This window comes from Oncorhynchus masou, chromosome 18 (genome assembly GCF_036934945.1).
Source record: "Oncorhynchus masou masou isolate Uvic2021 chromosome 18, UVic_Omas_1.1, whole genome shotgun sequence".
Lineage (NCBI taxonomy): Eukaryota > Metazoa > Chordata > Actinopteri > Salmoniformes > Salmonidae > Oncorhynchus > Oncorhynchus masou.
Genome location: NC_088229.1, coordinates 13243806 through 13271404, shown reverse-complemented (window position 1 = coordinate 13271404; position 27599 = coordinate 13243806). Strand labels below are relative to the sequence as shown.

The 27599-nt window shown below is 42.1% G+C and overlaps 2 protein-coding genes across 3 annotated transcripts in view; both read right to left on the bottom strand.

The window, feature by feature from the left end:
• LOC135559289 (E3 ubiquitin-protein ligase HUWE1-like) overlaps positions 1 to 8253 on the bottom strand; it is an 83746-nt gene extending 75493 nt beyond the window's left edge. The window contains 2 exon segments of the mRNA XM_064993481.1: positions 6847 to 6932; positions 8180 to 8253. The gene's annotated coding sequence lies outside the window, so the exon portion shown is untranslated.
• A 7504-nt stretch (positions 8254 to 15757) lies between these two features.
• LOC135504001 (histone lysine demethylase PHF8-like) overlaps positions 15758 to 27599 on the bottom strand; it is a 30708-nt gene continuing 18866 nt past the window's right edge. For both annotated transcript variants that reach the window (XM_064922239.1, XM_064922240.1), the window contains exons 14-21: positions 27377 to 27456; positions 26435 to 26610; positions 25119 to 25326; positions 24337 to 24683; positions 20312 to 20392; positions 20048 to 20157; positions 19364 to 19724; positions 15758 to 19136 (exon numbers count right to left, since the gene is read on the bottom strand). In XM_064922239.1, the coding sequence (XP_064778311.1) occupies positions 19048 to 19136; positions 19364 to 19724; positions 20048 to 20157; positions 20312 to 20392; positions 24337 to 24683; positions 25119 to 25326; positions 26435 to 26610; positions 27377 to 27456 (1452 nt within the window). In that variant the 3' untranslated portion in view covers positions 15758 to 19047. The remainder of the gene's footprint in view (positions 19137 to 19363; positions 19725 to 20047; positions 20158 to 20311; positions 20393 to 24336; positions 24684 to 25118; positions 25327 to 26434; positions 26611 to 27376; positions 27457 to 27599) is intronic.

Sequence of the window (27599 nt, the reverse complement as noted above, 5' to 3'; positions counted from 1 at the left end):
AACTCGCCCAAGCCTTCCACATTTCTCCTTCTCCCAAATCCATTCAGCTGATGTTCTGAAAGAGCTGCAAAATCTGGACCCCTACAAATCAGCCGGGCTAGACAATCTGGACCCTTTCTTTCTAAAATTATCTGCCAAAATTGTTGCCACCCCTATTACGAGCCTGTTCAACCTCTCTTTCGTGTCGTCTGAGATTCCCAAAGATTGGAAAGCAGCTGCGGACATCCCCTCTTCAAAGGTGGGGGGGGACACTCTTGACCCAAACTGCTATAGACCTATATCTATCCTACCATGCCTTTCTAAGGTCTTCGAAAGCCAAGTCAACAAACAGATTACCGACCATTTCGAATCTCACCATACCTTCTCTGCTATGCAATCTGGTTTCAGAGCTGGTCATGGGTGCACCTCAGCCACGCTCAAGGTCCTAAACAAAATATCTTAACCGCCATCGATAAACATTACAGTGCAGCCGTATTCATTGATCTGGCCAAGGCTTTCGACTCTGTCAATCACCACATCCTCATCGGCAGAATCGACAGCCTTGGTTTCTCAAATGATTGCCTCGCCTGGTTCACCAACTACTTCTCTGATAGAGTTCAGTGTGTCAAATCGGAGGGTCTGCTGTCCGGACCTCTGGCAGTCTCTATGGGGGTGCCACAGGGTTCAATTCTTGGACCGACACTCTTCTCTGTATACATCAATGAGGTCGCTCTTGCTGCTGGTGAGTCTCTGATCCACCTCTACGCAGACAACACCATTCTGTATACTTCTGTCCCTTCTTTGGACACTGTTAACAACCCTCCAGGCAAGCTTCAATGCCATACAACTCTCCTTCCGTGGCCTCCAATTGCTCTTAAATACTAGTAAAACTAAATGCATGCTCTTCAACCGATCGCTACCCGCACCTACCCACCTGTCCAACATCACTACTCTGGACGGCTCTGACTTAGAATACGTGGACAACTACAAATACCTAGGTGTCTGGTTAGACTGTAAACTCTCCTTCCAGATCCATATCAAACATCCCTAATCCAAAGTTAAATCTAGAATTGGCTTCCTATTTCGCAACAAAGCATCCTTCACTCATGCTGCCAAACATACCCTTGTAAAACTGACCATCCTACCAATCCTTGACTTTGGCGATGTCATTTACAAATTAGCCTCCAATACCCTACTCAACAAATTGGATGCAGTCTATCACAGTGCAATCCGTTTTGTCACCAAAGCCCCATATACTACCCACCATTGCGACCTGTACGCTCTCGTTGGCTGGCCCTTGCTTCATACTCGTTGCCAAAACCCACTGGCTCCATGTCATCTACAAGACCCTGCTAGGTAAAGTCCCCCCTTATCTCAGCTCGCTGGTCACCATAGCATCTCCCACCTGTAGCACACGCTCCAGCAGGTATATCTCTCTAGTCACCCACAAAACCAATTCTTTCATTGGCCGCCTCTCCTTCCAGTTCTCTGCTGCCAATGACTGGAACGAACTACAAAAATCTCTGAAACTGGAAACACTTCTCCCTCACTAGCTTTAAGCACCAACTGTCAGAGCAGCTCACAGATGACTGCACCTGTACATAGCCCACTTATAATTTAGCCCAAACAACTACCTCTTTCCCTACTGTATTTAATTTATTTATTTATTTTGCTCCTTTGCACCCCATTATTTTTATTTCTACTTTACACATTCTTCCATTGCAAATCTACCATTCCAGTGTTTTACTTGCTATATTGTATTTACTTTGCCACCATGGCCTTTTTTTTGTTGCCTTTACCTCCCTTATCTCACCTCATTTGCTCACATCGTATATAGACTTGTTTATACTGTATTATTGACTATGTTTGTTTTACTCCATGTGTAACTCTGTGTCGTTGTATGTGTCGAACTGCTTTGCTTTATCTTGGCCAGGTCGCAATTGTAAATGAGAACTTGTTCTCAGCTTGACTACCTGGTTAAATAAAGGTGAAATAAATATTTAAAAAACTTGTGTGGCTGCGAGCCAAATAGCGTTGCACTTCTGTTGTCATCTTGTGAAAATCAAGCTAAATTATGCCGAATGTGTTGCAATAATGCATTTTCTGTTAAGGAAAATTATAGTTGCACACCCCTGATCACTCTATTGAAGTAAAATAAATAAATAAAGGAATATAAAAACAGGTTTAAAAATGCAGATTTTTTGGATGGTCCTGGATTGAAAATGTATTTTTCTGAAATCGAACACAGACAGAACAGCCAAGGAGGGCCTATCTAAGAAAATCTATTTGCTCAGTGGTGCAGATTCAAATCATGTAGCCTATACAATTAGGTAACAGTCTGGACACAGCTTCTGAGCAAGACAGCCAAGTGTGGGTTCAAAAGTATAGGCCTAAGGACAGTTGCGCATCCACACAGTTCCAATCAATACAATGTTGAGAAACATGGCACATTTCCACCAGTATATCTCTGAGCAACCTACTATCAAACATGGGCCATTATCACATTCTCTCTAAGGCTTGGTTCACGACAAAACCCCAGACAAATCAGAAAGACTATTGTTGCCAGCTACCCTCAACCTGTTTGCAATTGACTGGATTCGGGGGGGTTTGCTCAGCTGGTTCCAAGCATTTGAAAACCTTGCTGATACAATATCTTGATGAACAAGCTAACTAATATATTAGCTATATTAATCTACATTACAACATAACTGAATATAGCCGAAAGATTCTCGCACAGAACTAGTCAAAAATATCACACGTTACCAGTTTAATGTCTCTAACCTGTCAAGAAAAGTGCTTTAAAAGCATTTAAACTTCAATGAATGTTCACCAATAGACCGTAGAATCTGAGAACGTCGCAATTGGCTAACTAACGTTAGCAAAGTTACTACATTCAACAACAACGTGAGTAAACGGCCAACTAACGTTAGCTATCTAGCTAACATTGACGCTCTCTACATACCGCGGTCATACTCAACGTAACAAAATTAGCTAGCTAGTCTAACACCAGACAAGCATGTTCCTATCCAAAACAAAGCTGGCGTTATCAAATAAAGCATACACGAAAAGAGCATCAACCGAATGGTAGTTTGGCAACTGTTAGCTAGCTAACATTACTGTAGCAGGCTAGCTACTGCGGTGAGGAAATTATTAGCTAGCTAGCTTGCTAATAAAAAAGGGGAGAGTTCACTAGCTAACGGGGCTAACTGGCTAATGGATAAAATAGTCGGTTAGTTCGATAAACTGTAATAATAAATATGTATTGCATACCTCATCGAAAGAACAAGAGTAAATTCTCGTTAAGCCCAAATGTCCGGGTAGGAGGTTAGTTAGCAGCTAGGTAGCTAGCTGGGTGACAGTGGGGAACTGGCTAACTAGCTATTTCAATCAATATTGCTTTTGAGGATGTCAACACACATCTAATACTCAAGGCAATAGCAAATAAGACGTATCTAACGAAATGTGTGGTAAACTAGCTAGCAAATTAACAAGCTATGCTAATCCTAGCAATGACAAGTTGAGAGATTCAACCGCCGAGTATTTTCCTCATTCCTCAAACGGTTTAACACGCCGTTAAATCTAGCGCCCGGCTGCAGTAGGCCTCACAAGAAGCCCGTCCTCTCCTGCCCTGCATCCGTACCAATACACAAACCGTTCACACAATTCGCTAGCTGGCTGGCAACAGTCACACCCGACCAGACGTGAACGAATCAGTCGTTTATGTTTTACCATACCTCCTCCCAAAATATTATGCTTGATGTGGATAAAAAGACGCTCTCGCTTACCGCGCTGGCTAGCCGATTGGTTGGTTAGCTAGCCGAAACGTTTAATAACCAGCTGAATCATTCCCCCATACGGACCTAACGTGACAGCGAGTTGGTGGTGTATTTCAGTTTTAGTTCATCAAATTTGCGTAGCTAGTTAGTACCTGTGATAGGAGATGGGCGTTAATTTCTCCATCCCTCTAAAAACATATTCATATTTTGTGTGGGAATATCTGCTGCAAGTTTCTGTACAAAAGTTAAATACAAATATCTCAATGTTTTCCATTGTAACAGCAGAAACATTTAGGATGTGAATTCCTGTGTGTTAATCAGTATAAAAAAAATACTTTGGGGTGGAGATTATTTTCCCCCACATCAAGTATTACTTTCTGAAAACAGTGACTATCAAAACACCCCCTATGACCTTTTATAGAGTACTGACACATTTTTTTAAGCCCCTATCCAGCAACCACAAAATCTCAGGAAACAAATTGTGCATATATTGTCTTTATCATAAGAGTTGTATCTATAGATCTTCTATTAACACAAGTCACCATCCATCCACCCTGTAACTAGAGCAACATTATCCTCTGAATAAGCTGAAGGTACCAACATAGTCAGAACTCATCTCCACTATCATTTAGCAAGCAACACTTCATACATGTAAAACATCAGCAGGTGAGCAAACATACTTTTGGCATTTTGACAGGAAATCCTGTCTATGTATACATCTCCAATCTAGTAAAATGTATTAGATGAACGCAATTAAAACTGTTGGGTTCTCTTCTATTTGCCAAAGCAATTGCAGCATTAAGGTGAGGTCAGACTGGCCCGTTAATTTGATCTGTATTCGTGAATTCAAATGCTTTCACAATGGGAGCCACAGCTGAGATGATCGGCCCATATCCTTACAATTTCAGTGGTTTCCTCTATATGCATTCTTGGCCAATTATTAGTATTGGCCAAGAATGTATTGACCCCCCCCCCTTCAGCCAATTGGTAAAGAGGGCATTTTATACGTCACACACGGACCAAAATACATCGATTCAAAATGTTGTCCATTCTCCACATACAGTCTGGCCTCAACCATATGGCGTTTTCACACATAATTCTGAGCTATAGTTCAAATCAGTTAAGATTATTTGTTACATGGTATTTCCCCCCCACACACAATTTGGTCCGGTTGGTTTCACATTGCAAAATGTCAAACAAGCTAAAAGGCCTAAATAAAATAATGTGTTCATGCTAGTAATTTGTTTATTTTGCATGAAATGCTCACGTTAAATCCATTTCTGATTTTCATGAAATTAAGCATCACTTGCATCCCAAGCTTCATATTAATTTGGCCTTCCAAGAATAACAGGAAATAGCATAATAGCAGCTCTAACTGTGAAGTGAAAAGGCTATAATATTCAGTAGCCAAAATCCCTGGGATATGAAATTACGATGATGTATCAATTTCATCAAACAATCGCAGTCAAACAACCAATAATATAGCTCGCCTCTGGTTCTTTTCCTGTGTTTGGTCCAGACTGCGTTCTCACCTAGCGCGAACCGCATCACTGAACAAATGGAATCGGACTGTGACCACCCTTTTTGAGAGAACCATGGTGCGTTGTTTAGTGCGCAGATAGTTGACTGGTGTACACTAACCAAACTAAAAGTGGTAAATTAACTCCAAACCAATTGTGTGTGAAAGCCTCCTTAGAGCCCCGCAGCAAGAAGGATAACCACACTATGTGACATGAGGATGTCAGAAGGCAAACAATGGTCTCTAGAAGACAGTGGAATACATAAAAGCAAATCACTGGAACAATCTCGATCTGCTGCCGTTTGTCTGACATCAATGAGACTGCATTGCTATTCAAATGGCTTTCTGATGGCCACAATACTTCTGGTTACAATTCAAAGTCAAATGAAACATGTAAGTAAACAATATTCTCAAGTTCATCCCCTAATTATTTTAGTTAGATAAATAGCATAATAAAATGATGACAGAAGAAAGACAACTTTGTTAGAAGAGATTAATACTTATTGTAAATTATAGTAGTTTACAATACTAAGGAGATGATTGTGGACTTCAGGAAACAGCAGAGGGAACACCCCCCTTTCCACATCGATGGAACAGTAGTGGAGAGGGTAGTAAGTTTTAAGTTCCTCGGCGTACACATCACAGACAAACTGAATTGGTCCATCCACACAGACAGCATCATGAAGAAGGCGCAGCAGCGCCTCAACCTCAGGAGGCTGAAGAAATTCGGCTTGTCACCAAAAGCATTCACAAACTTCTACAGATACACTATCGAGAGCATCCTGGCGGGCTGTATCACCGCCTGTTACGGCAACTGCTCCGCCCACAACCGTAAGGCTCTCCAGAGGGTAGTGAGGTCTGCACAACGCATCACCGGGGGCAAACTACCTGCCCTCCAGGACACCTACACCACCCGATGTCACAGGAAGGCCATAAAGATCATCAAGGACAACAACCACCCGAGCCACTGCCTGTTCACCTCGCTATCATCCAGAAGGCGAGGTCAGTACAGGTGCATCAAAGCTGGGACCGAGAGACTGAAAAACAGCTTCTATCTCAAGGCCATCAGACTGTTAAACAGCAACCACTAACATTGAGTGGTTGCTGCCAACACACTGACTCAACTCCAGCCACTTTAATAATGGGAATTGATGGGAAATTATGTAAAATATATCACTAGCCACTTTAAACAATGATAACCTAATATAATGTTTACATACCCTACATCATTCATCTCATATGTATACGTATATACTGTACTCTATATCATCTACTTTATCTTTATGTAATACATGTATCACTAGCCACTTTAACTATGCCACTTTGTTTACATACTCATCTCATATGTATATACTGTACTCGATACCATCTACTGTATCTTGCCTATGCCGCTCTGTACCATCACTCATTCATATATCTTTATGTACATATTCTTTATCCCCTTACACTTGTGTCTATAAGGTAGTAGTTTTGGAATTGTTAGCTAGATTTCGCTACACTCGCATTAACATCTGCTAACCATGTGTATGTGACAAATAAATTTGATTTGATTTACCAGTAGTTGGTACATACCAGAAACTGCTTTGGTTCACTAGTGTCACCATCATTTCCTCCTCCATAGCATTGTTTTGTCTGGTCTCCTAAAACAATCTGAGAGCCTAAAAACAAGCACATCTATTGAGCAAAATGTTTTTTTTTTTAGAATGCTGGGCTCCTAAGGGGACATACCAAACCCATAGCTGAACAAAAAACAATTAAGACAATGGTTGGCCTACCTATTCGAATGAAGCTGAAGGATATGAGGGAACTGTCATAGATGGGGCGGCAGGTAGCCTAGTGGTTAGAGCATTGGGCCGAAAGGTTGCTTGATCGAATCCCCAAGCTGACAAGGTAAAAATCTTTCTTTCTGCCCCTGAACAAGGCAGTTAACCCACTGTTCCTAGGCCATCATTGTAAATAAGTGACTTGCTTAGTTAAATAAAAGGTTTTAAAAAAACTAAATGGAAAAGCAAATGGAATATTGTAAGGCAGTTTGTGAAACTGGATGAAATCTCAATCTAAAGGCTCATGAGAATTGTAAAAATGACGGCTTATTAATATTCAAATATTAACAACTCAAATGTTACTGACTATTCACACAATATCATTTTATTTCAAATCCAAATGGGCTGATCTGACCTAAATCAACCTCTACTTACTAGTCATAACTGAATGTGTTCTGGCTGTTCTGCTCAGTTCTGAATACCATTTCTAGGATCTCCTCGTAAAACAAACGACCTGTCAATCAAAATACCGGCATAATGTGATGTCCAGCGTTAGCTAGCCTAGTAACCCGCTAGCCTCTTTACATTGGTGTCGGTTTTCTGCTAAACTTTCATCCGCAATCTCGACTAGCTCCTCCACGAGTAGTAGTTAGTTGTAACGGGATATCTGGTTCTCTGCAGCTGAGGTTCGTGATTACATGGTTAATCGACTAACTCATTGTAAATCTCAAAGCAAAGGGCATCTGCCTCTTGCAAAATGCCTTTACCCTACACAAAATGCAGGAAACATAGCAAGCTAGGTTAGCTAGCTTTTCAGAAAACACGCAAGCTGGAGTGTGTTTGTAGCGCGTGTATAGCGCACCGCAACGACAGTTTATTTAAATGATCTTTTCCACAGTGGTTTTTCACTCAGTGGGACCAAAGAGAAAACTCTGGTGGGACTATGTATGCATGGTCCATGGCTAAATTAATAATGGCGGTTCACACAGCAGAATGTCCGTGTTTTAGCCTAAAACGACGCGCATTTCAGACCCCTGCTTAGCACTATCAAACCAATATGAACCGTTTTTAAAGACTCCTAATTTCAAAATTTCATTATACTAGAGCCCAATGTTAACGAAGATATGCATATAGTTGCTTACCTTAGATGCGTGTAAATTTCACTTCTCCATCTTGCACTAGCGAGCTGGGTAGGTTTGAATCTCGCGAGAACAACTGCGCTTCCTACGTAAACTAGGGGCTTTCTGGCGAGGCAGGAGAGAACGACTGCCCCCCATGTCATTGAAGCCATGGAAGTTCACGGTCGACCGCGGTACTGCAGGTATTGTTCGCGGCAAACAGGATCCCCGTTATAGTGAATGGAAAATGGCAAACTTCGTGTAAAGAACAACATGTTTAGAAGACAATCATGGTACCAATAGTTGCTTCTAATACACCAGATGTATGTCCTTCAAACGATGATTTAAAAAATCACATACAGAAGTTATAAGGATAATTTAGTTGCTAATGGCAGCATGCAGTACCCCAGTCGACCTTCAATTTGAGATAGACAATGAGAGGTGGCAGCACTGAGCTAGCCTGTAACGTCACTTCCCGGAGTAGCTCAAACTGCGCATGTTCTTCTTCTTCAGTGGGGTTTATAACCGCGGTTGGCATCCAATATGTTGCATTACTGCCCCCAACTGAACAGTAGTATATAGAGCCATTACACTTTGTGATACAACATGGGAAAATGTTTGCCATTTTTCATTACCCAACTAACTAACTAACCCAAAAGACCCTTTTCCAGTACACGACACACTGACATTACGCATAGATGCCACAGCATCCAATATGTTGCATTACTGCCCCCAACTGAACAGTAGTATATAGAGCCATTACACTTTGTGATACAACATGGGAAAATGTTTGCCATTTTTCATTACCCAACTAACTAACTAACCCAAAAGACCCTTTTCCAGTACACGACACACTGACATTACGCATAGATGCGCGCGACAGCATCCAATATGTTGCATTACTGCCCCCAACTGAACAGTAGTATATAGAGCCATTACACTTTGTGATACAACATGGGAAAATGTTTGCCATTTTTCATTACCCAACTAACTAACTAACCCAAAAGACCCTTTTCCAGTACACGACACACTGACATTACGCATAGATGCGCGCGACAGTTGGCGGCACTAAGAAAGCCATCACCATCTGCACCCATTCAACAAAGGCTAGGTTTAAATTTGTATTATTTCTAAACATAACTTTTTGTGGTTCTCATATTCTTACAATTATGTTTTCATTCTTGCTTGAACAGTACCTAAGATTATATTTGGTTGTGATCATTCAAAGTAACTATTTTGATGGAGCAGTTGTTAGCTAGAATACGTTGCATAACACATACATACATCCACACAAGCCAACAGCAGATAATATTCAATCATATATATAGTAATGGCTATAATGTAAAACACAGGATCCAACAATCCCCCTTTTTCACACCCCCAAGGGTGTAAATAAAAATTCAGCAATGAATCATATAACAGTGACAAAGTTTAAAATACCTTCATGTCCTCCATTCGATCCCACTATGTACTAGATTGGCTACCAGCCACCTAGGAACTTAAAACCCTCATGTCAAAAGAGAACAACTGCTCATTTAAAACAGAATAAAAGAAAATGGTGTCAAATTTAAGTCCCCCTTTTGACATCCACTAGGGTGTCACTCATTATCCTTTATTTCAGCGGTCCCAACATAGTAATATGTTAATAGCATTTCATGGAAATAACAAAAAGTTTATTATTAATAAAACATAATTATTATTATTTTTTTTATTTTTTTTACAGAAAAACAGAAAAGAAAAATCAACCAAGAAAAAAATCAAAATCAAGTGATATATGCTTATGTCTCCCCCTTTTGACAAAAACAGGATAAGACTTTATTGTTTATTGACATGTAAGATGTAGGATAAAACTTTGGTCATGGAAAGCAGAGCAAAGCATTATTATAAACCATCTGGTCCTCTCAGCTACTCCTATCCTGCACCAGGTGGGCACCATGCCACCCAGGGACTCCAAACCTTCACAACAGGGAGAACAAACATACTGGAAAGAACTTAACATAAAACAAAAATGTAAAACAAGGAACTGTGGTGGTGTAATATTTATTCTACTACCTCACCCACAGCATACCATGGGTCATCCTCAGCCAGTCCCATCCTCCCCTGAAAGCATGCTTCAGTATCAGCATCTCCAACTGGAGCATCAAGCAAAGGCATCATGCCTGAAGCCTTCACCACATCTGTAACAGACTTCTTAAAACACGGTATGATGCAAGCAGCACAACACATCAATAACAAAAATACAAGAATTAGGGTCAGAAACCCAGTAACCACCATACCAGTATACTTACCAAACCAGGCTCCCAACCAAGAGAACAGTCCAGATTCCTCCACCCCCGCCGTGGTCCTCATCTCAGCAGATAATGCATCAAGCCCATTAAGGGCCTTAGATATACTACATCTGGACTGATGTTATTAGGAATATACGTGCAACATTGTTCACCGAACATCTTACAGACGCCCCCCTGACTGGCAAGGAGCATATCCAAATATGCTCTATTCTCTCTGCCAACCCTAGATGTGGCCTCAAGCTGTTCAGACATACCAGTGAGTGCACCATGGGAGTAATTCACAAAACGCTGTTTATTATAGTAGATATAATTAATCCATGCAGTCTGTCTAGCATCCACTATGGCTGGACCTATAATAGGTAGTAAGTGCCAGAGTCCATCATTCCTACCCAAGGCCTGAAACTCATGATGAAACCCCACTGGCACTCCCAACAGGTTTGTGTTTATGTCAACTACATCCTCTGTCCATGGAGCACTACGTCTATGTCTCCCATGGGATGGAATGTTTTCAGGTCCCCTGGATACAGAACCCAACAGCTGCTCAGCAGTAATATCAACAATGGTCAGTGGAATTATCAAACTGGTCAGAACACACGTACCTTGCCAGTCTCCTCTAAGAACGGGTCTCAGTACTCTTTTGGGTCCACATATCCACCACACATCAGCCAGACCACTAGTTTGGTTTAGGTCTGTAACTGGCCAAGTGGAATTAATGGTTATGTTACTACTGCAATCAGCTTCAGACAATCTCCCATAATCAATGCCATTACCTGTACCAGTGATGCAACTGTAATTGCCCCCATATGCCTTAACACACCAAGGGGCCCGATGAGGAGGTACTGTAGGAAACACAAGGCTCAAAGAGGAACAGAGAGTTGAATTGGGCTGAACCTGGTAAAAACCTCTCAGAATACACAACCACCCCTCTCCTTCTCCTATAGCAAATGGGTGAGTAGCCAGAACAGGTCTAGCATGACCAATGTTTCATGTAACTCATGCAGTCCTTTCTTTTCAGGGTCTTAGTTGTATACCTCATATAAGACAGCCACAAATTGTCACTACCATCAAAACCAGTCTCAGTGCCTAATTGATCAATAGCTGAATAGTCTCTAACATTAATTACCTGAATGGGATTTAACACAGTGGTGGCAGGTTCGGTCCAGGGGTGGTATAGGAGTGTGTCTGGCTCTGGTTCGTCTGGGACCTCTGGTTTTGGCAGCACCTTAATAGAAAACACACCCATCGTGTCTGTCCCGGTCCTTTGTAGTCCGAGGGTGTAAGTCCCTGCATCAGAGAGCTTAATAGTTTTGATGGTTAGTAGGATTTCATCACCTTTACAAAGTTCAACAGTGCTCCCAGGTTTTCCCCATATCATGGAAAACCTATCCACCTTTGTGGGATCCCCTATGCTATAAGGATACCCTCTTCTCCAATCCCAGAACTGTCCTAAGTTGGTTATCATGTAATCCCCATACGGACACCCTCCCAATTTAATATTATTTAATTTATCATTTTCGTCCACTTGTTCTGTAGACATGCATTCAGTCCCCCACGGGTCAGAACCTGGAATCCGCTGGTACCTCACCATCTATTGCCATCGATTTCTCCAGAGTCCTGGAAATAAGGCCTCATACACAGGGAATTAGACAACAGCCCCATAAAACTAAACAGTCACACAGGTGAATGTAGCCCATAATACAGTGATCAAAATATTTTTTCCCATTTTCTGAACATACTTATCAAACAATTAGTCAGAGAAGTATCCACCCGAGAGTTTTCTGCCAACCCGTGAGCCAGGGTGGTCAAACCAGCTGAGGCTTCGGGCACTGATTCGTCCGGAGCTGTGTTATTTGGGATGTAAGCACAAACATGGACCCGATAATCACGCATACTTCTCCTTTTTCAGCCAATAACATATTAATGCAATTCTATTCTGCCAAGCCATCAGGCTGGTTGCTTCAGTCTGTTCAGCAAAACCTTTAATAGCATCTCTGGTATACGTGTTAATGCGCTGTTGATTATAATAAATATAATTAATCCAGTCCATGTCCGTGGAACCCCAATGTTATCAATGTATACTTTGTCCTTCCATACTGGGTGAGTGGATTCATATTGCCCTCTCTCTCCAAATGAGCTATGACCTGTGTCCACGATCAATATGGGAACCTGCACCAATATATGCCATAATGGCTCAGTGTCCTAGACTGCCATGTAGTTAGAGACTCCATTTTGGTCTACATAAAACTCCATTAAGAGATCCTTCCCAACCTCTACTCTAACTTCCTGTCTACCCAGATCTAGGGATCTCTTATGCTTATTTTGGAACAAAATCCTCATCGTCTAAACCATGTGTCAAATTACCACTCTCCACATACTCAAGTAGGACGTGCTGTATCAGGAATATGTCACCCACGATAAGACAGCTCAGACGAACAGCTTCCATGTGAAGCCCCACCCTCTCCCCTAGAACACATCACTTAGCAAGAGACAGACACATCTTCACTTCTATGAACAAAAACAGGGGTGACAGGACAGGGAGGGTTACTTCATTCGAGAGATGGCCCCCGGAATTCTGTTAATTCCAGTTCTCCTCTCGAACACTGTTTATTGTTCGACAGTGTCAATGTGTCTTACCCGCCCGCGTGCGATATGAATCTGGGTAGCTCTTTCAGCTAGCTGTCACCAGGAGTCCTTGGTATGGTCCCCCCAACAAGCCTCTGGGACTGGATTGAGTGACTTCACCTGTAGTTCACCTGTAATGCATAAAATCCTGGACATACAGGCTTGGTTAACAAACAGTTTCTCATATGTTTTATCTGATTATATCTTTAGTTTCTTATCTAATAGGCCACTAACTTATCCTAGACCACAATTAACCCATCCCCCTTTTGATACCTGGCTCTGCCCAGGTAACAACCTTATCTACTCTAAATAATGACTTAGGTAAGATTATTATATTATCCTTCTGTTCTGACATTATCATGTTGGAGCGCCCCTTTCATTCTCCCCATGTCCAATTCTTCCTTTTGTCTCCACTCAGTAACTGTTATCTACACATCCTGTTAGCTTTGCTCGTCAAGGCTCCCCTTCTAAAACTTCTCCTCTCTGCTCTCCAACCTTCAAGGTCTCTGCAGTGCAGGGGGGGGGGGGGGCTGCCTTTTCCCCCTATCTGTCTGTAGCTCTTTTTCTCATGTTTCCAAATTTGAAGGAAATGTCTCACTGTTTGGCTTTATCTATACTCATGGATTTTTTTTAGGAAAACATGTCTATGGTGGCAATTATGTCTACTTATGATAAAGGTTTATGTTTCTGCCTCCATATGATATGATAAATATATCCAATGCAAAAAACATCTACATTTAAATGATATTAATATTAATTTGCATATATTCCTGTTCATTCCCACCTCTGAATATTCCCCAAAATGTGCAACCCTAGGTAGGACGAAATATATTTAAATAGTGGAGTAGGGTGGTGTTATTCTTTATCATTTGATTTCTTTATTTATTTTTGTGAGTGTAGTGGTAGATGGTGGATAATTTTTTTAAAGCAACGTATAAGGGAGTTGTACTCCAGTCTAGTAGGTGGCGGTAATGCAACATTTATGGAATGCCAACCGCCGATAAACCTCATCGACGAAGAACAGACCAGGGCTTTTGGCACCGCTTGGTTGCTACACAGCAGAGTTAGTCAGACACTTGGGGGTGCCTGTCCTATCGAGCGCAACAGTGTACGTGTCAAAATACCAATAAATGGCTGGAAATGGTTCTATTCGTTTTTCCCATTGTGAATCAATTTAAACAATTTAATTGTGTATTTGGTGTAGGCTTACCTTAGCGTGATGTTTTGATAGCTGTGTAATTCTCTCGGACAAGGTGAGTTATATCGATATATTCGCCAATATTTTCTTTAAAAAAAATGTGCAATGCTAATTATTGATAAAAGTGACCTTGTCCGAGAGAGATTTTGGGCAGTTATCAAAACGTCTAACCAATATAAGTCTACACGAAACACAGACTTTATTTAAAGTAGTTCTAAAATCCCAGATGGAAAAATAAATACAAAGCTTTAAATGGACTTTCCTACCTCTCTCCGATTTGGTCCTGCACTACATATGTACACGTATGCTACGGTCACAAGATGCAGGCTTCCTTATGCAACATTTTAGTGTCAAAACAATTAGTAGAGTTAACTTGTATTTGTATTTGGTACATGGGAATTTAACCGCAAAAGTTGTGCTCCCCTACTTCTCCACGCAGACTTTTCTCCGCAACAAGTGAAATTGATGGAAAATGCGCATATTTTATATTCGCATGAAAATGTTTGGAACGCTGTTTTTTTTTTAAACCAAAATAGGCTGAAATATCAGGCGATCTTTTTAAACAGCTCTTATATTAAAAAGGGCGTTATAATTTTCATTATTTCACAGGATTATTCCAACATCATAGTATTGAAATATACAGTGCCTTCAGAAAGTATTCACACCCCTCGACTTTTTCTGCGTTTTGTTGTTTTACAGCCTGTATGTAAAATGTACTAAATTGAAATGTTTTCGTGTGTAGATCGGTGAGAGTAAAGACAGCTATTTAATCCATTTTAAAATCAGGCTGTAACAAAAAAAATGTGGAGACAGAGCAGTACCTCTAGATGGAGAGCAGTTTAGGGATTAAGTCCCTTGCTCAAGGGCACAACGACAGGAAATGGTACCTTAGTGCTGATATAGGATCAGTTTAGCCTTTTAGATAAGATTATATGGGACAGGAGGAACTTAAATCAGCACACTTTGTGAATATGAGCCCAGCAGCCCTCGGGTTGCCAACTTGAGACCGGTGTTAGAAACAATTCCTCAATAATTATGAAATGAGTCTGACAATCACATGGAAACATACGACTGAGCTTTGAAAGTATATGATTTAATAACGCATAATATGAACATTCAAGCTCTCTGAAAACCAGATGGATAATCACCTAACATTTAAATCAGTACATGGAATACATATGCTATTGAAATCATTTTCAAATGTGATTGAGATATTTTTCTACAGCTTGTGTAAATGTAATTATCACCATTACCTAATAAGCACAATATATAGATACACAATAAAACCCTGAGAGAAATTGTGTTCCACACTTTAATAAACCATCGCAATAGAAAATCGCAATGGCTCAGTTACATACTTATTTTTAAAAATTATCAAAAATCAAATGCCTTCCTTGCAATGATAAAGAATAAGGGATGGTGCAGACACACCCTCTGAAAGTCCTTGGTAGAAATGCTATAGGAAGAGGAAAGAAATGTACATCCATATACATGTAAAGTACTGGTGTGTTTAATACAATGCAAAATGTTCCTTGTTTTAATATCATTACAATAACAGCAGTCAGAACCATTAATCTTGAACATACAGTTGAGATTGATGTGCGTTTCAGTGTCGCCACCATCTGTCCAGCTATGAAGCTTTTCAACTGGTAGAAGACAGATCTGAGTTTAAACACTATTTCTAATGTTTCAAATACTTTAAGCGTTTGCTTCAGCCTGCCTGGAGTGCCAGGTCTGGTGGGACTTCTATTGGTTTCACTGCAACAGGCAAGCTCAATCGAGCACAGCTAAAGTATTTTGAATGATTTCATAGTGTTTTAACCCAGGTTTGGTTTAAGACGGGGTTCAACTGCAGAGAAAAGAGTAGCAAAACAATGTAACAGTACTGGCCCAATAAAAAACTTGTACTATTTGGTCTTGTATACTCAGGTTGTACAAATGATGTACAACACATTTCACACAACTGTTGTGGTACAACAAAGGTTTTTTTTTAGCACAAAAATTATTACAGAAGTGATGTGGAGAAACTTTGTACAGACAAACTCTGTTGTATATCACACAACCATTCTGTTAAAATGCGTACATCAGTAGTACAACATGAGTGAGTACAGGGCCTTTTTGGTACTGGTGAACAACTGCAGGCCACACAAATAATAAGAAAAGGAAGTATATCTCCTCCAGGTCAATGCTTTTCACATCTAACAGATACATTGACAAGAGTAAATATTATTAATACTAAATGATAACATAAGGAGAAACGGATAAAACAATAAGAGCAGAGCTACTGAGAACAAACTTCATTATAAACTGGGTGGTTCCAGCCCTAAATGCAGATTGGCTGAAAGCCATGGTATATCAGACTATACCACAGGTATGACAAAGAAATTAAAAATAACTTTTTACTGTTCTAATTACATTGGTAACCAGTTTATAATAGCAATAAGGCACCTCAGGGGTTATGGTACATGGCCAATATACCACGGCTAAGGGCTGTGTCCAGGCACTCCACGTTGCGTCGTGCATAAGAACAGCCCTTGGTCATGGTATATTGGCCATTGAGACCCCCCCCCCCCGAGCTGCCTTACTGCCATTATAAATTGGGTGGTTTGAGTCCTGAATGCTGATTGGCTGACAGTCATGGTATATCAGACTATATACCACAGGTATGGCAAAACATGTATTTTTACTGCTCTAATTACGTTGGTAACCAGTTTATAATAGTAATAAGGCACCTTGTGGGTTTGTAGTATATGACCTATATACACCGCGGCTACTCCGCGTTGCGTCATGCTTAAGAACAGCCCTTTGCAGTGGTATATTGGCCATATACAACCCCCCCTCGGGCCTTACTGCTTTATTATAACACAACCAACTAAACAGAATGACAATTATTACTGCATACAAATAAAAAAAAACAATACTTTAGACTATTGCATACAGTTCTCCAAATGACATTTATTTTATACAAGGTATGTTAAGAAATACTTCCTTTGAACTATATAAAAACAAAATTCCAACAATTATGTACATTTCGGAATCATTATCAAATCCATAGCTTCCCGACTTCAATATCCTTAGATAAAACTACAACTCTGCATGTCTAAATGTGTAGCACGTTCTTTAAATAAAACACATTCTACGTCTCCGTCCCAAACAGCACCCTATTCCTGAAATCGTATGCTACTCAAATGGGCCCTGGTCAAAAATTGTGCACTAGAGAATAGGGCACCATTTGGGATGCATTCTACAACTGCTGGCTCAAGTGTATAATACTAAAGACTTGAATACAAACCATGTTGGATTGGAAAATTATTAGGAACCAGACTGTTCATGTCATAACAGTACTAATGAACCGGATGGCTATTTCAATTCAAAAATATACACATCTAAAAACAGAACTTCATCCAGATGTGAGTTAAATGTAGCCTCGGTACCAATCTGCTGTTAAATGAATAGAATCAAAAACAAAAGTGAAAACTGACAGCTTTCACATAATTAAAAATGTCCAATGTTGCTGTTCTCTCAATATAAAATATTTTATGGGAAACAATTAATTACCTCATGGTGCTTTTTTTGTTGTATTATTATTATTTATTTATTTAAAAAAGGTACAAAAATAAACTTTTTTTTTAGCAAAAGAGCAATTTCTCAAGTAACAATTTTCCTCGGACTGTCTGGGAGTGGTCTGAGTGGGGAGGGGGAAACCGAAAACTAGCTGTTATTGTCAGTGGTTTGGAACTCTTTCTTATTGGTCTATTAACTAATTTAGTCACCAGGCAGACCAATACTCCATCCGACTAAAACAGGCTGAAATTCCAGGTGGACTTTTCAAACAGCTTGTACACTAAAAGGGAATAATCATAATTTTCACAATATTATTCCAACCTCAGTGTGAAAATGTATATAAAAACACAGAAAAAAATACATTTGACTGCACTGTGCCTTTAAAAAGGTTGCTATGTACATGGGGGGAAAAACCCAGGTGTTGAATAAAAGGAATAACCTAGATTAGTCAAATAAATACAAAAGATGGCGTGAACTTGAGGTGTTGAAAGTGAGGTGAGAACATGGATGACGACAGAACTGGAAAGGCAAGCATTCCTACTACCACAAAATAAATATAAAAGCTATTTGAAAATAAATAATCGCAAACTAAAAACGAACTCAAAATCCCATTTGACTGAATTGTCAGGAAATGCATTATTTCCCATTTAAAACATTCAGCCCATTGCCTTCAATCCTGCGCGCTTGTGCACATTAAAAGGAGACCCACGTCAAAGGAAGAATGGGTCAGATCATGGGTTATATAACTTATCAACTAAAATAGATTTCAGACATTTTTCATTGCCAATTTGATGAATACATGATTCCTTCATGTAAGTTAAATGGTTTGATTGACCATATGTTTTCCATTGATCTGAGCAGTGCATGACCAACTAAATGTTGAGATGCTTCTTAATATATTCATATGAAGGTATGAATAATCCCAAATGTGAAACAGAGTACCAAAGCAGATTGTGAATATTTCAGCACTAGAAAAGCGCTATATAGATTCAAGCAATGATTAATTATTAAATGGGACTGGGAAGGGGTATAGGGTGGAATATGAGTGGATGACAGGTTTAGGTGAGGACACCAGATGAACAGAAGTTGAATTATAGAACAACAAAATAAACAGTCTCTGAAAGCAGTCACGTCCTTTAAGTCCTCTTTAAAATGGCATCCATCTTTCCTCCGAGAATCATTCCTAAAAATCTTTCTCCATCCATATCTCCGAAAGCATCTCACAGGAGAAGCTTCCCATTGCGGTGTATTTTCAGAATCTTTCCTAGTCTCTGTTTTGCTGTTGCAAGTCCTTTCTTTGGACGTTTCCCTGAGATGAAGGAAGGAGGCAATGGGTAAGAAAATAGTTTGTCACATTTGTGAATGTCAATATGCAGGGTCTTGCTCATTAGGCACCAAATGGAAGAAAACAGACATACAGGGAGGGACTATCTGGACATATAATAATAATTTTCCATTGCAAAATGCTTTGAAACGTTTTCCGTTGCGTGCCCTAATGAACACAACTCATGTCTATGTGCTGTGATGTGTACTTACCTCCACCAGCTCCAGCGCTGCCGGGGCTGGCTAGCCCAGCGGGGGAGGCTGTAGAGGGGGAGTAAGTGCTGCTGTTCTGGGGGGAGAGGGAGGGTCGTCTGGAGGTGAGGAACACCCCAGGAGCCATAGCAGCGCTGCCTCTGGGGCCTCCAGGACCGAACGGGCCAGGGCCTGCCGTGTACTCATGGTCCAGTAGGCTGGCAGAATAGCACTCCATCCTCCGCTCAGGGCTGAAGTCAGGGGTGGGAGGCTCCGGGGCCGGAGCGGGGGAGGGAGGAGACGGCTCAGCCCGAGGGGGCTGTGATGGGGCAACAGGGCGGGGCTTTTTTGTGTATTTCCTCTTGGTGGGTTTCTGGATCTCCTGGATGAATAAACAAACAAAACAGTTGACATGCACTCAGCTTCCCTAGTTCCTTGGAGCATGGCATTTTGACATCTGACTCTCAATTTTCAGTTGAAAGAAAACATGTCTTTGATGGTTGTCATATCTATTTGAATGCCTATAAGATTTTATAAAAAAGGCACTACCGTCAACTGCCCTTCCTCTCTCAGAACTTTAACTTGTCCCAAACCTCCCGCAGAAGTGGAGATACAGCAACACTTGGAGGACAATGTAATTCAATTTAAAAAGCTTGTTTATTGCTAAAAGTAGATCCTCCTTCAACATATGTCCCCTCCTATCACCTGTTGTGCCAGTTTGGCAGCAGCTGCAGCGAGGCCAGTCTCCACAGACGCCACTCTGGCCCCATCCCTTACTGGGCGCTCCTGTTTGGGCAGGGTGGGGGTCACCCGGGCTGAGGGAACAAGAGAAGATTTTAGTGGAATTAATCAAATCCCCCTACCAAATGGTTTCTAAAATGTTCAACTAAGTATCAACACATTTCCTTCACTGATTTGGTGATTAAATATGTCCACAGTCCAACATTCAGGGACTTCAGTAATGAGTACCTTTGGGGCTCCAAGGAGTGTCGGCCCAGTTCCTCTTCCTCTTGACCTGGTCCTCCTCATCAGACTCTAAGGACGGATAGACTGAAAACACAGACAGTCAAGGATAATGACTGTGACATCATTGGATCATTCACATTTAGTTAATTATCCACAGTGCACTGATTGGACCATGATTTAGACAAGCTAAGATGTTTGTGCGTTTGTTTTTAGCTCGCCCGGAAACCAGTTAGGCAGAGTGTGCATATTTGAGACTCGGGCTGTTGCGGTGACATATTACCACCACACTGGCAGTCATGAGTCATGACCTCAGTCAAATTCCCTTTGACCGTTGGTCACGGTAATCCCATCCAACTGTGCAAAGGAACGGTGTTGATGGGTAGCCTACCAAACTTGCTAATGGCCTGGTACTTGGCGCTCTATTGTCCCTCTAATCCAGCCTTTTTTAAAGTATTGGTCGCGACCAGGGCCTCCCATCGGGCAAGATTAGGTAGCCGCCTGTGGCGGCACTTAAAGTTGTGGCTGCATTTTGACAATTGGCTGCCACCCGCCGGTGCCCCTGATCAGCTCCCACAAGCCGGCGACACCCCAGACACCAGTTCATAGCGTTGCTGCAGTTCCCGCCCCCACCTCATTCCACTTCTCCCGAAGTTCACTCCCACTATCCTTCGTAGCTATGGTGATGTGTGTTTATATGGGATTATCCAATTGTGAAACATTAATAAAAATGAATCTGCCAATTAATTTAATTTTTTATGTTTGTGTGTGATGAAGACGATTAGTGATTAAGGCAATAGCCTAAAATAGCCTATTCATGTTAGATAGCTACTACCTAGTGGATATAATTTTTTCTAAAAGTGAGCTATAGAGATTTGAAACAATTTGCTACCATGTTTAAGAAACTATCAGGAAGCGAATATATATATTAAAAAAAAATAAGAGGCACAATCTCTAAACCAAAGAAATTCACTGGTGAAATCTCAGTGTGCAGCAATGTCCATCAGCAGGTGTGGAGAATGACAAGCCTATGAGGCCAGGCCATTCATTCACCGAGATTCCCCTCCTTATGCCGATGTGTCCCAGCCTGCACGAACATATCCCGTAAAGATCCATTCATATTTTGGCCACTCACTGGGATCTTGTGTTTTTGTCTGAGAGTCAGATTCAGCAGCAGCAGCAGCACCATCATCAGGGATGGGGAGCGGGTCCAATATAGTAGGGTCTTCGCAGGGCAAAAAACACAAGATTCCAGAGAGTGGCCAAAATATATGAATGGATCTTTATGGGGTATGTTCGTGCAGGCTGGGACACATCAGGATAAGGAGGGGAATTTCCCAAGATTAGAGGGGCAACTAAAGTTTTCGGTGGCCCACTTCAATAGGAGGATGGCGAACTGGGAGAGAGTGGAGACCATGGCTTGTCTATTCCAAGCAAAACGATGCAGCCTTTTGGTTTTGCTGAAAACTTATTTCACACGAGTGCAAATCTGCACTGGTCAAGGATGGAAAAGGGACTGGAAGAATCTGTGCCACCTCAGTTCGCATGAGAAGTCACATGACCACCTAGATAGTTTCCAGAGGTGGAAGGAGCTGGAGATCAGGCTGGTGTCCAAGCAAACAGATGATTTCATTCCAGAACCATGGAGAAAACAGAAAACATTGCTGACTGCAATGCAACACCACAGCAGAGGAAAGAGACCACGCTAGGCAGTGACAAAATAAATAAATGCTGAAACTGATGATGTCGGACAATCAAATTCGATGTGTAAATAAACAAAATTTGGTAAGGCTGGTTCATCGACAAAGCTTATTGTACACTATTCTCTGAAACTTCTATTTTCATTATCCACCTTTATTTTGTGACTTTTTCAGCCAACATGTTTTCCCCCAATCAACACACCACAACTGCATGTTTGTCTCGCCTCGCGTGGCAGAAGGTACAGGGCCCACCCTGTTAATGATGGGTCAGCGAAGTGTCAGCGTAAATGCATAAATTACTGGAATTTATTTGGCCAAGTGCAGCTGCACTCTCTGCTTAGCAGCAATCTCTGCTCAGCTTGGCAGCTGCGCAGGTGGGAGATGCCCGGGTGCTTTGCGGTTTACTGGATATTTTCAATGCAGTTTTCTTGAAGAGCACTCCGCGACACACTATGAGGTGCTGTCGTTCAGCAACAGATGATGCATTATCAGCCACTGATTTGTCATTCTCACTCACCACTGTAATCAAATGTACTAATGCTTGCCACAAATTCTGACTGAGCCCAATCGTCAATGAAACGTAAATACAGCTATGAGTTTCTTTCATACAAACTTTGATAAATAAGGAGCACCCACAATATTCTAGCGACCTGCACAGAGAGCTGTGTGTTATGTGTTATGCTGTTAGTTGGTTGTGTTGTATTTACCAGTACCCAGTGTTCGCGGTGTCCGGCCCACCAATCAACCTGCCATCTACCAATCACAGGAATGGTGGTTGACGCATCCTGGTGGTTGATAGAGTGGCGTGTGTGTGTGTGTGTCCACATACTTTCGGTAATGTCGTGAGTGAGTGCAAGAGTGTGTGTGTGTATATATATATATATAAATAAAAGTGTATTGTTGAGTTGTGACTGTCAGTGAAAAACAGAGACCCAGCCAGGCATATTGCAATATATATTTTTTTAAATACAAATTGTGGTAACATTTTTGGAAAGCAAATGGCTATTGCTATAAAGAGATGGCAATGAACATACTCCAATCTGTCTTTTAGTTATCAAAATGCTCAACTTGAGCAAACAGTAGCCTATCTTACTGACACTAGCGGAGAACATGGGCCATATCCCTGGTGAGTGTGCAAATTCACTGTCTCTCATTGGGTCAGTACCGCGTTTGTTTTTGGACAATCATTTCCTCCTCCAGGTTAGATGGACGTCATATTGTATGTGTCCCCTTTTTGAAGGCCAATTACATGGATCAGAACATCATTTTTATTGATCTGTTCGTCAGTCAGAAAAGTAGCCTACCTTAAAATGTCTGTCCGATTAAAAAAAGATTGTGCTAATGTCTTCAGACAAATAAAGTATAGTGGAATTGCATGAAATGTGTTGATAACATTTCCCTGTGGAAAGAAAAGGAGAAATGTATCTGATATAGCCTAGCCTATTTTAAGCCACTATTCGCTGCATTGAACAGTGGTCTCTTTTGCGAAAATTGATTGAGTTATATTACTAGTGTAAATTACTATGACTATCAAATTGAATCATCACATTAGGAATAGAAGCTCTCTTACATAAGTTTGCAAATGTGATGATGCATGGAATGCTTTATTATAACAGGTACATTTTTAAATGGTGAAAATAAGCTTCCCCACACTTGAAATCCACAAGCTGCTTTATGCACTGGAGGCTCGGAGCAGGCAGAGGGAGACCCAACCCCATATCTGGCACTAGACTCGCTTCTTGCTAGTTATTTATCATCCCATCAGATTACATAGTTGGCCTACCCGTCTTGACTGCATCAACCTGAGAGAAACTCGGCTAATAGAGGCTAGCCATAATGTTGTGCTTCTCACCGTCCTACAGTTGGGCCGACACACTCCGTTAATTTCAGATATCACCTTAATTGCTTACCACAAAAGCAGAGGAGGAGAGAGTCTCTCTCTCTCTCTCCCTCCCAAATAATTATATTATATTATATATTATTGTGATGGTGTTGGCTATATTAAAATTATATTTATTCAATTTTTATTTTATTTTTTAAATCTAGTTATTCCAAAGGAGCAGCTTGTATGCGTGGAAGCCTGGAGAACGTAAACATGTTAATTAGCGGTCAATTACTGTGAGACCGGCAGTCATTTGCAAGAAAATTACCAGCTGACAAAATGTTATGACCACCACAGCCCTATTTGAGACCATTCCAAAATGAACGGCCCCAGGGCGAGGGCAGCAGCCTCCGGGGCAGTGCTCCTTCCTCCTATGACTTGCCTGGTTAATCGTAGTACATTATATAGGGACTCGGGTGTCATATGGAAGCACACAGCCTATGACTCACCATACTCTGCGTCTTTAAAACAGGTGCCAAGAGTCTCCTGCTCATCTGTGCTCTCCTCATCACTAAGGTGACGGACCGGCCGCTTGACAGGCCGTTTCCCGGGGCGCTGGAGCGTCGTCTTCTCTTTAGAGGCACTTCCTGTTCTGCTCTTATTGTCTCCGGTCACCCACACGGCTCTCCCTCCTTTCTCTTTGACTAATCCCAGTCCCTCAGACAGGCCTCCAGAGACGGAGAGAGGGGAGGAAGAGGAGGATGACAAAGAAGAGGAGGAGGAGGAAGGAGGGTTGGCCATGGAGAGCATGCCCTGAATGGCTTCTCGTGTGCTGGGAGAGGCTGGCGCTTCCTCACTGGATGGTAGAGAGAGAGAAGTAGTTTGAGTTAGAATTCAAATCTGTTGCAAAAACTTTGATTACGCAAGTCGTCCAAGCTTCTCGGTAATGTTAATGGAAGTAAAGAGTAACACATTCATCTTCCACATTTCGTTGGCTCTATTATCCACTTGACTTCAGAAAAAATAAAATGCATGATAGTCTGAAACAAAATGTATTCAGAGTGCTGGTTAAGTGGGGCGGCAGGGTAGCCTTGTGGTTAGAGCGTTGGACTAGTAACCGGAAGCTGACAAGGTACAAATCTGTTGTTCTGCCCCTGAACGGGCAGTTAACCCATTGTTCCTAGGCCGTCATTGAAAATAAGAATTTGTTCTTAACTGACTTGCCTAGTTAAATAAAGGTAAAAAAATAAATAAATAAAAAAAGTGTCTGAAATTGCGAGGCAGGTCCTACCTGAGAGCAGAGTCCAGCCCTGCCACCTGTTTGCTGGCTTTCAGCAGGTCCAGGATGCCCCCGGCTCCACCTTTCACGCCATGGACAGTCATGGTCTCCTCCTCATCTGTAGTGTAGTCCTCTTCAATGTCGAAGTCAACCTCTCCGGGTTCCCTGATGCGATGGGGGTCAGAGCAAGGCTTGGCCCTTGGTAGCTTCCGGGGGAGACCTGAGGGGACAAGGGCTGTTAATGTTAATTGTGTTGCCAATGCCCTGATGGAATACGATCTAGGCCAGGGGTCTCCAACCTATTCTTGCACAAGAGCTACTTTAAAAAAATAAACATGTCGCAAGCTACTTTATATATACAGCTTTCAAATAGGCACATTCTTCTCTTGTACACAAAGGACCTGGGGATGAGTAGAAGAGATGTGTTTCTGTCAATATACCTGGTAAAATAATGGTTAATAAACAGTATTTGGCATGACAGGGCCCATAAAAATTATATTTAGTATTTTCCTGAAAATGGATGTTGAAGACCTCCTGCTGCAACAATTCATGGCAGAGTTTCTAAAACAATGGCCAATAATCATTGTTAGTTCAGTCAGGTAAGCCAGCTTTGCAGTTAACATTGTAAAATAGTTTTTCTGTCTAGCCACCAGACTGTTCATCATTGGCACCATTAACTGGTACATACAGAGTGATAAACAGACAATATTGCTGGAAATGTATTTGGAAAGGGAAAGAAAGAGGGTCAGTTGTACAACAATGCATTCAACTGAAATGTGTCTTCTGCATTTAACCCAACCCCTCTGAATCACAGAATCCATCTGTGGGAGATCCACGATCTAGGCATACAGACATGAGGTGGGTTCTAGTTTGTGGCGCCACCAACTGATAGAACCTACCCTGCACAAAACACTACATGACCAACAGTATGCTCGTCTAACATCTCATTCTATATCATGGCCATTAATATGGAGTTGGTCGCCCCTTTGATGCTATAACAGCCTCCACTCTTCTGGGAAGGCTTTCCACTAGATGTTGGAACATTGCTGTGGGGACTTGATTCCATTCAGCCACAAGAGCATTAGTGAGGTTGGGCATTGATGTTGAGCGATTAGGCCTGGCTCGCAGTGTGTATACGACCAAAACAATTTAATAACGATAACACTCACTGACCCAAAGAACTTGAAAAACCTTCCTCCTCAAGGCTCAGTAGGATGAACTGAATGCCCCAACAGGAGCAGAAAACTGTTGTTGGCTTTAGTAATGAATGCTATTATGAAGCAGGTGCTCCCCACTACATATCAAAACTAGATTATGTACTCTCTCACCACTGAGTTTCTTCTTGCTAGATCCTCCAGCCTTGCGTCGAGGAGGGGGAGTTTCATCAATCTGCAGTTCGTCCTCGGACTCAAAATCTGACAAGGTAGACCCTCCCATAGCATGTTGCTGGAATTGAGAGGCACGGTCCGCACTGTTACTTATGCCTGAACGACCTCCCTTCTTCCTGTGGGCAGAAATAAGGATGGATGACACTGAAATGTAGCAAGAACAGTACGAGAGAGAGCGAGAGGCCGGCAGGCAGGCAGCCAGCCAGCCAGAGAGAGGCAGGAAGGCAGGCAGGCAGCCAGAGAGAGAGAGAGGCAGGCAGGCAGGCAGCCAGCCAGAGAGAGAGAGAGGCAGGCAGGCAGGCAGCCAGAGAGAGAGAGAGGCAGGCAGGCAGGCAGGCAGCCAGCCAGAGAGAGAGAGGCAGGCAGGCAGGCAGCCAGCCAGCTGCAGGCAGGGCAGGCAGGCAGGAGAGAGGGGCCAGGCAGCCAGAGAGGCACAGCTGCAAGCCAGGAGACCAGCCAGCCAAGGCAGGTAGGGCGGCCGGCAGACATACCAGGATGGCAGGCAGGCTGCGGGCCAGGCCGGCAGGCACGCTGCAAGCCAGGAGACCAGCCAGCCAAGCAGGTAGAGCGCCAGACATACAGGATGGCAGGCAGACCGAGAGGATGGCAGGCAGACCGAGAGGATGGCAGGCAGACCGAGAGGATGGCAGGCAGACCGAGAGGATGGCAGGCAGACCGAGAGGATGGCAGGCAGATAGCCACACACACACACACACACAGAGATAGAGAGCGAGAGAGAGGCGCAGGCAGGCCGGCCAACAGAGGCAGGCAGAGAGGCAGAGAGAAAGGCAGGCAGAGAAAGTGAGAAAGGGTGAGGAAAAAAAGAGAGATGAAGATTTGGCGTGAAGATACTGAAGAGTCTCCTTGACCTCCCAGTCTTACCCCTGTATTTTGCCATTGGTCAGCACCAGTTTCAGTTTGCTCTTGCTCATTTTCCCTGCAAACTCCTGAGGCAGCTCTAACTGGAGAAGGAGAAGAATGGCACAATCCTGTTAGCATTTCACTATAATACACAATAACAATGTGAGGCTGAGAGCCAAAGTACATTTAGACTTTCAACCTTATTTGTCCCAGAGAGGGAAATGTTGAGGTAAAAAGGACTGTT